Source organism: Rhinolophus sinicus, chromosome 1, assembly GCF_057876585.1.
Source record: "Rhinolophus sinicus isolate RSI-liver-muscle chromosome 1, RSI-T2T, whole genome shotgun sequence".
Taxonomy (NCBI): domain Eukaryota; kingdom Metazoa; phylum Chordata; class Mammalia; order Chiroptera; family Rhinolophidae; genus Rhinolophus; species Rhinolophus sinicus.
This window is the reverse complement of record NC_142501.1, coordinates 54,140,181-54,152,489: the sequence shown is the minus strand read 5'-3', so window position 1 is coordinate 54,152,489 and position 12,309 is coordinate 54,140,181. Positions and strand designations below refer to the sequence as shown.

Genomic DNA, 12,309 nt, shown 5'->3' with positions numbered 1-12,309 from the left:
ATTACACTTGTATTCCATTCTTGGATAGAAGGAAAGTGGGCAGAGGTGGAGACAGCTGAGTTCGTCTTGAAGGTCACATACGGTCCTTTGTCTGCCACCATCTCTCAATCCCCAAACACACTCTTTGACAGCTCATCATAAGCTGGGAAGCTGAGAAAACTATGAAGGAGCATCTTGCTGAAAAGCTGTGTGGAGATACTTGTGAGAGGTTTGTACTCAACTTCCTGAGGTCCTTGAATGCCCTAAAATTATTGCAGAGTGCAAGGGGAGCAGTACACCCAGGGCTCGGGTTAGGGCATACCCCAGGCTTTCAGGAGGCAAAGCAAACCCAAGGGAGAGCCTGCAAAGCAAACAGTTTCCCCTCTGGGAGAAGCAACAGTGGGTGTGCCTGAACATGGGGGTTCCAGGGCATTCCCCGAAGGCTCAGCGACTCTAACCCTCTCAGCCCTTGGAGGCCCAGACCCCTCTCGCACTCTAGTGTTTATTACACATCTCCTCTGTGCAGACACTGTAGTACTGAGGATACAGAAATGGTTAAGCACAGCCACTGTTCTGGGTGGGGAAAGCTAAAATAATGGATCGTTTGAAAATACAACTGGTTAAAGCTGCTTGAGGAGGGACCATATCAAAAATTTTACATTCTCACATCTGGCACAATATTTGGTACATGGAAGACACTGAATAAATGTTGACTAAATCCTCAAGTTAATTAATTTCCAGATCAGTGTCCTGATGGAGGATGTACAGTCTATGTCAAGAATGCCCAGAAAAGGGGCAGCCGGATAGCTCAGTTGGTTAGAGCGCGAGCTCTTAACAACAAGGTTGCCGGTTGAATTCCCACATGGAATGGTGGGCTGCGACCCCTGCAACTAAAGATTGAAAATGGCAACTGGACTTGGACCTAAGCTGCACCCTCCACAACTAGATTGAAGGACAACGACTTGGCCCTGGAGAAACACACTGTGCCCCAATATTCCTCAATTTAAAAAATAAATTAAAAAAAAAAAAAAAAGAATGCCCAGAAAAGATCCTGACTCACGACTGTGGTGGTGGAACGTCAGAAAAACTTCCCAGACAGGAGGGGATACAGCCCCACAAAGCTATGGGGGCTGGCAACTGCACCACACATGTGATTTGTTACAAGAGCATAAAGTGGGGGCCTGAGTGGAAGAAAGTGAGGCTGGAGGAATCATTGGAACCAAACCACTGCACCACAAGGAATTTCCATGCCCTGTAAAGACCTGAGGTTTCACGATGAAGCCCGTATGTGTGTGTGGGTGTGTGTATGGGGGTGTGTGTGTGTGAGTGTGTGTTTAGCAGGGGACCGATTTGCAAGGTAAGAATTCACACAGTGATTCAAGAAATCTTTACTGAATACTTATGCACTAGTTGCTATGGGGACAATAGATGGACATTAGTCTAATGGGGGGACACAGTAAAAAGGCAGAGCTGCAGTGTGCTGCGGGAGTAGATAAGACTGGTACTTAATGGAGTCTGGGAGGGCTTCCCAGAAGGGACCTGTCAGCTGAGGAGTGACGGAGGCAGAACAAAGAGTGCAGGCCAAGATCTAAAGAGCCCAGAGCCAAGCTTGCTTGGGGAATGGAAACAAGTTTAGTGAGGGGGGGCCCGTAGTGCGCGTTGGCAGTGGGAGGGGACTGGAGGAGCTTACCTTATCCAGACTAGAGAGGGTGAGGGTTTGGATGACCATTTAGGCGGATGGGAAATGACAGAATCTATAACTTTAGTATTTAGAAGGTAGGAAGAGGGTTTGGCCATTGATTGGATATTGGAGGTAATGGAGAGCTAGGGGGTCTAGGGTTTCTGGTGGAGGATGAACAGCGGTAAATGGGTTAGATGCTGGAGACTTGCTGAATTTGAGGCATTAGTGGGACAGCCAGGCCACCAGCCCCTCCCCGACTCAGGGGGACTGAGTCCCACGCATCCCTAGGTATTGGGAAACTCTCTCCAATTCCTGGATTTTGTGACCCTTACTCTTAATCCCTGGTTTCTGGATGTTGGGAGGTGCTCCTCCGATGAGTCACATGCGTTAGAGGTCCCCTTCCCGGTCCTGGGTGTCGGGACCTCTTCGCTCCAGTCGCTGAATGTAGGAAGCCCCCTTTCCACCATCTGTGGGTGTTAGCACCCCTCCCCCACCCGTGGGCATTCGGAGCTCCTCCCCCACAGTCGATGGTCCCTTTCACCGCTGGGCGATGGCGGCTGAGGCTGGGGCCCTGGCCCTGGCGCTCTGGGGCTGGGCGCTGGTTCCCGCGGGGGCCTTGGACGCCATGGGCCCTCACGCGGCCGTCCGTCTGGCGGAGCTGCTGACCCCGGAGGAGTGCAGCCATTTCCAGTCGCTCCTGAAGGCGCCAGAGCCGGACGTCGAGGCTGAGCTGGCCAGGCTTTCTGAGGACCGGCTGGCCCGGGCCGAGACGCCGAAGCCCACATCGGCGTCACCCGGCCGGCGGCGGCGGGAGGCGGCGGACCCGGCAGCTGACCCCGCGGAGGTCTCCGACGGCTGCCGGGAGGGGCTGGCGGCCTGGCTGGCGACCAAGGCCCCGACCCTGCCCTGGGACCGCGTGGCTCGGGCCCTGCGGCGCAGCGGCCGCCCGGACGTGGCCCGGGAGCTGGGCAAGAACCTCCACCAGCAGGCGACGCTGCAGCTGCGCAAATTCGGGCAGCCCTACCTGCCGCCCGGCGCCGCTGGCGCTGCCGCGCCCCTGGCCTCCGCTCCGCGTCCCCGCCGCGCCTTGGTCGCGGAGCCCAACTGGGATGAGTTGGAGCTGATCGTGGAGCGACTGCCCCAGGCGCCGTATGACCGGAGCCCCGCGGGCTGGGCCGGGCCGCTGGCGCTAGGTCTCTTCACCGGCTTCGTGGGGGCGCTGGGAGCCGGAGCGCTTATCATCTTGCTCACGCTGTGGATCACGGGCGGTGACGGCGACGGGGTGTTTGCTGGCAGTACTGGCCTGCCTGCCACTGCCCGGCTCAGGCCTGTGGAGGCACACAGCTGGTGGGAGGCAAAGCCGCTCTTGACAAAAGAGCAGCTCCCCTCACTGGGGGCCTGGGCCCACTTGGCTTGGGCTGCAGGTGGGCCAGATACCCCCTAGCTCCACTGCCCCCGGCTGTAAAGTGGGGGCACAATCCTGGTGGAGTGCGGCGTTTGATGTATTATAAAAGTTACAAAACACGCAAAAGCAGGAGCGATTGGTTTGTTAGTTCTTTGGAAACGAGGAGCAGAGCCCAGGATGCTGTCAATAGGAAAGGAAGGGTGAGTCCCAGTTTGGGTGGAGGCGGGGGGTGGGGTGGGGGGGGTGGGGGGGGTAGGAGGCAGGCCCTCCTAATTCTTGTCAGCTTTAGTTCTTTATTTTGAAAGTATTCTTCCACTAAAACCTACCATTTATTGAGCACTAATTGTGTGCCAGGCCCTATGCTAAGCAATTATGTACATTATTTGATCTAATTTTCAAAACCCAGGATGGAAGATATTATCTCCATCACACATAAGGGAACTCTGGTGGCATAGTCAGGTTGTAGAATCCAGAGCTGCCTGAGCTGAAAGTAGGAGCTCCAGAGGAAATGATGTGTGAGTAGCAAGGGAGCTTGGGAAGCATAATGGGGACCAGAACAAGATGCAGAGCTTGTTTAGTCTGAGGCCTGCTGGAGTGTGCAGGGGGTGGCAAAGCTACAGGTGTGCCCCCTTCCAGGGGCTGCTGCTCCGAGCTGCTCTCCCCACTCTGGCAAGGCCTCCTGAAGGTCTACCTAGAGCTTCAAATCATTCATTCCCACCCATCTGAATGGTTGGGGCACTGCCAGCCCATCCTAGGACCTGAGCCTGGCTGAGCCCTCGCACAGACTCTGCTCAGACTATTCCCCCGCCACAGGGGAAGGCGAAAGGACAGCTGTGGGGTGCTGCTGGGTAGGAGTGTTTGACTCCCCTTCCACCCTGGGCTGATGGGCTTTGGTGTGAGAACAATGACAGAATGACAGGCCAGTCCAAGAGGAGAGTTGAAAACAAGATTGACGTAACCCTTTATTGCAAATTCTAAAGTAAAAAGATGTACAGTACAAAGTAAAATTGAAATTTCAGACTATAAACTTCCAATCCACTTATACATTCTCAGTTCTCAAGCATTTCTGCCATTTCTGCATAAACGGAACAGGGAACAAGTCGAGGGGGTGAGGGAAGGAGATACAGCAAGGGAAAAAATTAAGTGTCTAGAATAATCACAAACCCCAGAAGCAAGTGAAAGGAAAGACATTTTCTCGACCTGCTGTCCTGGTGATGAGAAGCGGGGGTGGTTGGAGCAGTGCAGTTTAAAATGGCTCTCAGAATAGCAGCATTTATGGTACCATTTCATCTTCCTGAAGTCCAAATAATACTTTGCCCTTCTCTGGTGCCTTTGCCTCTGTATCTCAAAACACTTTACAAAACATTTAGTTAAAGCCTCACAACACCCCTGTGAGGTAGGTCAGTTTTATTATCCCCATTTTACAGATGGGGAAACTGAGGCACAGAGAGGTTAAGTGACTTGCCCAAGGCCACACAGCGAGCCAGCGGTCAAGCTAGGGATGGAACACAGGAGTTCTGTCCCTTTTCTGGAACCACTGGACCCCGCTCCCCTTTACCTATATACATTCTTCACACACACACACCACATGTGCACACCCGCCCACCCCACCCCACTTAGCCTCTATGTACAGCAAACAGCAGTGGGGGGCAAGGGCAGGGGATGCCTCAGGAGCGTTTTAACGGAGGAAATCTTGGTAATCTTTAAAAGGGAATCCAAGAAAGCACAGAGCTGAGCCACAATGCAGACTCTGTGCAAACCTTGGGCCCCTCCCCACCCAGACTTCCTTTTTTCTCCTGATGTCCCCCTGGCTGGCTAGTTGCAGCCAATTCTTTAGGGGGTGGGGATACCTGAAAATGAACGAAGCTTTTTGCAAAACTTTGGGCAACATCTGAGAAAAGAAAGAGGCATCATTCCAGAAGATGCCCAGGACTCAAGTCACAAAGTCACAATCCATGGCAATCTTACCTCCACAGCAGGCCTGGAGGCTGGGGGCCGGGGGAGATGGGGACTGACCTACCAGCCATCTCTCTCCAGAGTGGAGCTACTGGAGAGGACTAGAGTGGGCACTTCAGAATCCTCCTGAGAGTGTTCCTGGACAGGGAGACATGGCCTAGAGAGGGATGTCCCCAAAGCGGGGCAGGGTGAGGGAAGAGGAGGGTGCCCCACTCCCCTGCACACATGTGAACAAGACCAGCCCTGGTCTGCTGGTTTATCTGTGGGGTGATGGAGGGTAGGGCCCAGCATGAGCTAGCAGAGTGGACGCTGTTGGGCATCGTGCTTGCCCAAGCTTTGGGGCATTGGGATAGTCTTTTTCTTCACATATTGGTGAAAAGGGCAGAAGTAAAGCCAGCCCAGCTGGGTTGGCGACACCATCTCTGGGGTATCTGCCAGGTGAACTGGTGAAGAAGCGGTTTCATGGGCCTTTAAGCACTGGCCCAGGAGGGGGAGCAATGCTACATGCAATGGGTGACTGGGGATGGGGGCGAGGGGGGTAGGTCAGGACCTTGCTTTTCTCTCCTGTCTCTACTTCTCAGCCAGAACTTGGCCAGAAATCCTCTGATTTCTCTTCCTTTCCCCAAATGTGCTAAGGTCCCAATTCCCAGACCCCTCCCTGGACTCAAAATTGGGATAGTCAAGCAACAAACGCACACCAAGACAGGCTTCCCTTGTATGGTAAAAAGGGTCATTTTTATTGTTTCCTTTTTGGTTTATAGTAGTGATGTACTTCTCATCACGTCTCTTTTAGAGCAGTGTTGGCCTCCATGCATTCACTTATACACTAATCTTCACTATTGGTCTTTTACAAGTTTACATTGGTTGCAGCAAAAAATAAAATAACTCTGGGCACTGTCATTCCAGGGGCTTTGACGGGGAGTTTCTGATTATCTCTCCCCGTCAACTTCTGGTGTCAAAAGAGGCTCATTTAGAGAGGAGGGGGCGTAGGTCATGCTGACTCGAGAAGTTTTTCCTGCTCTTGCCCTCTGCTTTAAATTGTGGAGTCTCCTTATCCTAAGCAACAAGGAGGTTAAGGAAAGACAGGAAAGTGTTTTTCACATAAACCAGCAACCGTGTTAGCTGCTGCTCAGTGGCTTTGGCTCTGCATTTTAAATGAACAGCTTCACACGTCTTTTTGCTTTTTGTCCTTTTTAAAAGGTGGATTGTGGAGTATAAATACTGCACCAAGGACCTGGCTACAAAAAAATAAATATTTATATTATATTTATATATCTATATATATATATGTGCAGTGATACTGTGGTTGCTGCTGCTTTTTGATTGGCTTCGTTAATATTTGGCAAAGCATTGCCACTTCCCCACTCAGTAAAGACATACAACAACGTCATCACTGATTCTTTCAGTTCAATACCTGTTAACTGCGGGTGTAAACTGCTGGTGATGGTGTCATTTACTAGCAAAGAAGTATGGAGCAGGGCAGGTGGGTGAGTGAGAGAGTGAGCAAGCCAGTGAGTAGGTGGAGGGACCCTGGGGAGGGAACGGAAGGTGGGAAAATTTTAAACAAACAGTGAAACTTCAAATAGAGTGGAGGTGGCTTCTTCCCTATGGAGCTGGCTGATGGGTGTCAGGTACCAAGGCCCATGTGTGTGACTGAGAGAGCCTGCTGGGCTAGGATCAGAGTCTGGGGGAGGAAAAAGGTCAGATCTCAGAAAAACCTCGTTAGTATACCCTAGTAGCTTAATGCCATCACTAGCATGCACACTTGGGGTATGGAGCGGGAACTGATAGTTCTGTTGCCCATCTTAAGACCTAAGAACAATTATGAAGTTTAGCCAAATCTTGCATAGAAGTGGTTAGAATTTATTGCACATTGGAACAAAAATATATATATTTTTTGTTGTTTTGGAAAAGACCATTAGCAATAAAAAATTTTTTGTCTGTCTGTCTGGTTTGGGGATGTACATTGGCTGGCAGCATCTAAGGTCTAAGAAGAAAGAAAAGTATAAAAAATAAAAATAAACATGACAATGGCATAAGCCAGAAGCCATTTCCTATTTAATAAGTTAATAATTTGTTTTTACAAAAAGGCATGCCAATAAAATAAAATGATATATTACAGTATTTATAATTCTCTTAAAAAGAATAACCACACGTCAGCTTCTGTTTTGTGCTGTTTACGATGTAGCCTGTATATGTTACTATACGTTCATCCTAGCAATTAGCAGGGTCACCAAAATAAATGCCTTCCCAACCCGGTATCGGGTATAGTACAAAATTCTACGGGTGAAGCCGCAGAAGCAGGCTTACGAGTGCTGGACCGCTTCTAATGGTCCAACAAGATAGAAAGCTCTGCTTACTGACTTGCTGTGGTTTGTTCTACGCAAAACTAGTCAGGTGGTCTGTGAAAATACATCCAAAATGCTTCTACTGCAAGGCAGATTGGTGTGTCTGATTATGGGTTGTTCCCCCCCGCCCCCCACTGTATGGTTCAGGAAGAATTTATTTTGATTTGGTTTGCATGCTCAAGTCTCTCCTCATTCTTTGTACAGACTTCTTGACACACTCAACTGCAGCATCTTGGTTTTGAAATCTAGTCATCAGATGAGAATCCCCTGGACTAAAAACTGTCTTCCCTAAAGCAGGAGATGGAATGGCAGATATGACGCTCCCCCCAAAACTACCCTCCAATGACAACGGGCAGGTCGCTAAGCAGATATAGCAAAACTGGCTGAAGGGAACGTGCTGGGGGAAGCTGAATCCTCTTCGGAATTAATATTAAATCGCTTTCTCATGAGAACCAGTGCAATACAGAAACCAAGTGGGCTTGGTTCAGAGGCAGCTCCATCTTTACCACAGGTCCCACCAGTGACAATTTCTTCTAATAATGAATGAAAGAAACTACCGCCACAGCCCCAGTGCAGCTGCCCTTACCACCTCTGTGGGTAAGGGAAACCCTGCTTGGTGGACAAATGTGATGGAGGCGGGAGGAACCATGCAGTGTGTGAGCTGGCGACAACCCCTCTGTAGAAGAGAGAGGTCTGTTCAGAATATCTGAACCCCTCTCCAAGTGGACCCCAGCCCAGAGAAAGCCACCATGCAGAAGGACATGATACTAAATGAAGTGAGCACCCCTTAACCCCCAACAAATCGTTGTTGTAAGTTCCCCAAATTAACCCCTAGAGATAACATGCTCCTTTGAATAGCATTTTCATCTCTACCCTTAATAAGTGTCAGTTCTCCAGTATGAAGGCTAAATAATTATCATAAATATTGCAAAATACAAATGAACTTATTTTTTTTTTTTTTGGATTTTTGTTTTTAGCCCTAGGATTTGGTTTTACAGTGACATTAATACAAGCCATTTGAGATCAAAGTTTCCCCACGTACGGGACACAGAGCAGCATTAAATAGTTCATCTTTCGAAATGTGCAACAATGGCTGTATGTTAGAGATGTCTGTTAAACATATACACACAACGGATCCATCTGCTTGTTGGATTGGGTTTTTTGTTGGTGGTAGTCAATTGGTTGGTTATGTTTCCCTACCCAGGAGATGTATGAAAGACTCCCAGGAATTCATAAAGAATTGCAGTGGGTCTGGAACTCTTAGCATTTTTTCCCCCCTCCAAATACAGTGAATTGTGCAGGGCTGGGTCCTGTCCAAAGGCTGACCCAGTGCAGGGGACAGGATTACTAGTGTCCTGTGGTGTATGGTTCTCATGCATGACTTCTGATCACAGCATGCCGTCATGCAAATCATTTCTACGCATTGAACAAGCACAATGTTTGGGATCGGCCTGAGCAAGTCCTCCTCAGCCTGAAGAAACCTGATTGTTTTCCCCCACCCATCTCCAAACCACGTGAAGCCCATGTGGAGAAGATGCGGTTTATGTCAAAGAAACTGACAATTAAATGACATGGGCTAAAGGTGAGTGTGTGTGTGTTTTCTTTTTGCTGCTTAGCTTAACTAATGTAAGAATGCAAATATAGTTTGCATGAACAAACAAACTTTGAAAGTGATGCTTTCTGCTTCTGAGAATCAACAAAATGGAAAAATAAAATCCATTTGGCTGCAACGGAAATATGCTGGTCCCGGCAGCCACTCTTCTGTTTTTGTATCCTGTGAGTTTTGTCCTAAGTTGCATTGACTGATGTGGAACATGCAGTAACCACCTGCCCAAGCATTAGAAAATCTGTGAGTCCAGGGAGCAGGGTCCTTTGCCCTGGGCAGGTCACTGCTCAAGATGCAACCGTGTGACATGGTAAGCAGACTACGTTTGGTATAGATCTTCAGGGTAAAGTGTCTCCACAGCTGTTCTGCATTGATAATATTCAGGAAGTTTGTAAACAATCTTTCACTTGCAAGTTTTAAATCTGTACAATATTTAATTTTCGCTTTCCTCTAACACTTGGATTCTCTGACCTCTTTTTGTCTTTTGGCTCTTTCCCTTCTTCCTTCCTCTGCCCGTTGCTGTTTCTCCTTTTCAGGTTTAGTTACACTGTCATAGGATGGGAGGGAGGCTGTGGACGGGGTGCTCTCCTTTTTCTCCTGGTGTGTGCCTCCGTTCTCCAGCTTATTGGAAGTTGTCTTTTTGCAAATGAAGCCCCGCCTTGCTAAGTGTCCCCGGTAGGCGCGCTGCAGGACCACCACCGACACCTCTTCCTGCTTGCGCCGCAGCGTGGTTGTGATTGGCTCGTAAGACACTTTGGAAGGATTGGATGCCACGAACCGCTCCTCCATCTGCTGCCGAAGGATGTCCAACTCCCCGCTGTCTCCCAGGACCCGCTTGGTGAAGGCAAAAAGGATGTCCAAGCAGTGGATGCGATCCCCGCTGACCATGGGCAGGTCCATGGCGATAAGCTCGATGGTGTTAGGCTTGGGCACTCGCAGAGGGTGCTCCAAGGCGTCTGCAAAGTCTGCCAGCTTACAGTACTCGATGAACTGGGTGGCATCCGGGTCGAACTTCTCCCAGATCTCATAGAAGGTCTCAAAGTCGTCCTCACTCAGAGGGTCTGCGCTCTCCTCCGTGGCCACGCTGAAGTTCTCCAGGATGATGGCGATGTACATGTTGACGACGATGAGGAAGGAGATGATGATGTAGCTCACAAAGAAGAAGATGCCCACAGAGGGGTTCCCGCAGTCTCCCTTGAAGCCGCTCCCCGGGTGCTCCTTGTCCAGGCTGCAGTCCGGCGGGCGGTTGAGGATGGGCAGCAGCAGGCCGTCCCAGCCCGCTGAGGTGGTGATCTGAAACAGGCAGATCATGCTGTTGCCGAACGTCTCAAAGTTGAACATGTCGTCGATGCCGGCCTCGTGCTTCACGTAAGCGAAGTTGGACATCCCGAAGATGGAGAAGATGAACATGACCAGGAAGAGCAGGAGGCCGATGTTGAACAGAGCGGGCAAGGACATCATTAAGGCAAAGAGCAGGGTACGGATACCTTTGGCGCCTTTGATCAGACGCAGGATGCGCCCAATACGGGCCAATCGGATGACTCGGAAGAGGGTGGGAGAAACAAAGTATTTCTCTATGATATCAGCCAGGAACATTCCTAAGAAGAGGAACAGAAGAAGATATGTTGCTGAGACTGGAGATGTCTCTCTCTTATGTCACCTGGCATTGTGGAACCCTCAAGTTCAAAGGACTTTACAGAACGAGTGCCTTACTGTTCAGTCTGAACTCTCACGACAAAAAGAAGAAAGTCACATGTTTCAAACATCCAGAAAAGCAGAGACAACGATAAAATAGACACCTGTGTACCTAACACTCAGATTGAGGAGATGCCTGCAATTCACAAAATGCACTTCTCTTCATTCCCAGAAGCAAGCACACCCTTAGGCTGGTATCACTGTAGTGTCTTCATACGTTTCCTACAGATGATTCCATGAATAGTACGGAGATAGCAGCCTACTATGTTTAAGGAATTGTACTGCATCGACCTTTTTTACACCAAGTTGTTTAGATCTCTAACTTGCTTCAGACTTAACATCATGTTTGTGAGATTGATCTCTCGTGTTAAAATAATTTTAGATTATTCATTTTAACAGCTGAATTTAATGAATAGGTCCTCATTTATCTGTTTCCCCACTCAAAGGCAATTAAGTTTTTTCATATTTGTGCATGTACGACTTTTCACGGTGTTATCAATGCCTCTCCAAAATGCTATCAAATTTCCATATTCACTCCGTGACTTCACTACCCTTTGGCTGTGATGTCTCAGTTATTCTGATAAGGCCGCCAAGTTTCAAAGTACCTCCTTCCTGACTCTGAAAAGACATTTTTGGTTTCTTATTGGCCCATGTCCCTTCCCCACCAAATGAGTCTAGAAAGCTAAAGCGACTTCTCAGGAAAGGCTTTTAACCCAGAGTTTCTAGATTTTGTGTTTAAAGTCATAAATCAGAAACCAGTATCAGCAGATAAAAATGTCAAGGCATTAGTAGGAAATAAAAATAGACAGTGAAAATGTACACATCTGAGGGCATGTTTCTGTTTACACTCATCCAGGGGTCCACCTCTACCAGGTCACTTGCCTGAAAACTACAGAGCAATAATGGGAACCTACTGAGGGGCCACAGAAGGAAGAGGAGATGAGAAGGCTGGGAAATGACAGCTGAAGGGAAGGCAGTGACATGGTCTCTTCCTTCAGTGCCTTCTCTTGCTGGTGAGGCCCTGACAAAACAACATGAGCTTCAACTGAAATTAGGGATTGCCTTTAAATAAGGAAATAGCTTTCGGCCGTAAGGATTTATAAGTATTGGGATAACGAACTGCAGAAGCTATGAAATCCCCTTATTTGAAGGTTTTAAGCTCGGGAAGAATCTTCACTTTCAGGAAGGGACAAGATGCAGTAAGTTCAAAGGAGGCCAGATAACCTCTTGGAGCTTCTTCTGGGGCTAGAATTCCATGGTGTGTTTGAGCTTTCAAGAAAATCTCTACCTCAGCCAGAACCCATGATGATTTTGCAGCTCCTTTCTTTTCACTTCTCAATTAAGCCATAACCAGTGACCATAAGCAGTTGGGTAATATATATATAATACTGGCATTCCATGCATGGTGGGCAAGTAAGGCTTCCGAGAAAAGATGCCTGAGTAAGATTTTGTAGGATGAACGTGTATTTGTCCCCAGAGAAAAGGGGAAAGAGATAGGGCAGACAGCAATCCAGGCAGCAGGCACACCATTTAAGAGGTGTTCCTCTATTAGGAGGTTCCAGGGCTAGTTTCACCCCAATTCCTCTTAATTTAAGAAGATGACTTCTATACTTTTGTTTCTGAACAAATTAATGATATT

The 12,309-nt window shown here is 48.7% G+C and overlaps 2 protein-coding genes across 10 annotated transcripts in view; one reads left to right on the top strand and one right to left on the bottom strand.

Annotated features, from left to right (window-relative positions):
* The first annotated feature begins 1,689 nt into the window (after positions 1 to 1,689).
* Positions 1,690 to 3,171, top strand: TMDD1 (transmembrane and death domain 1). The gene is given in 2 exon segments (XM_074319165.2): positions 1,690 to 3,100; positions 3,102 to 3,171. Coding segments are annotated over 2 exon segments (960 nt in total). The 5' UTR covers positions 1,690 to 2,210.
* An 826-nt stretch (positions 3,172 to 3,997) lies between these two features.
* Positions 3,998 to 12,309, bottom strand: part of SCN8A (sodium voltage-gated channel alpha subunit 8) — a 164,158-nt gene continuing 155,846 nt past the window's right edge. For all 9 annotated transcript variants that reach the window (XM_088799440.1, XM_088799442.1, XM_088799446.1 and 6 more), the window contains one exon: positions 3,998 to 10,573. In XM_088799440.1, coding sequence (XP_088655566.1) covers positions 9,426 to 10,573 — 1,148 coding nt within the window. In that variant the 3' untranslated portion in view covers positions 3,998 to 9,425. The remainder of the gene's footprint in view (positions 10,574 to 12,309) is intronic.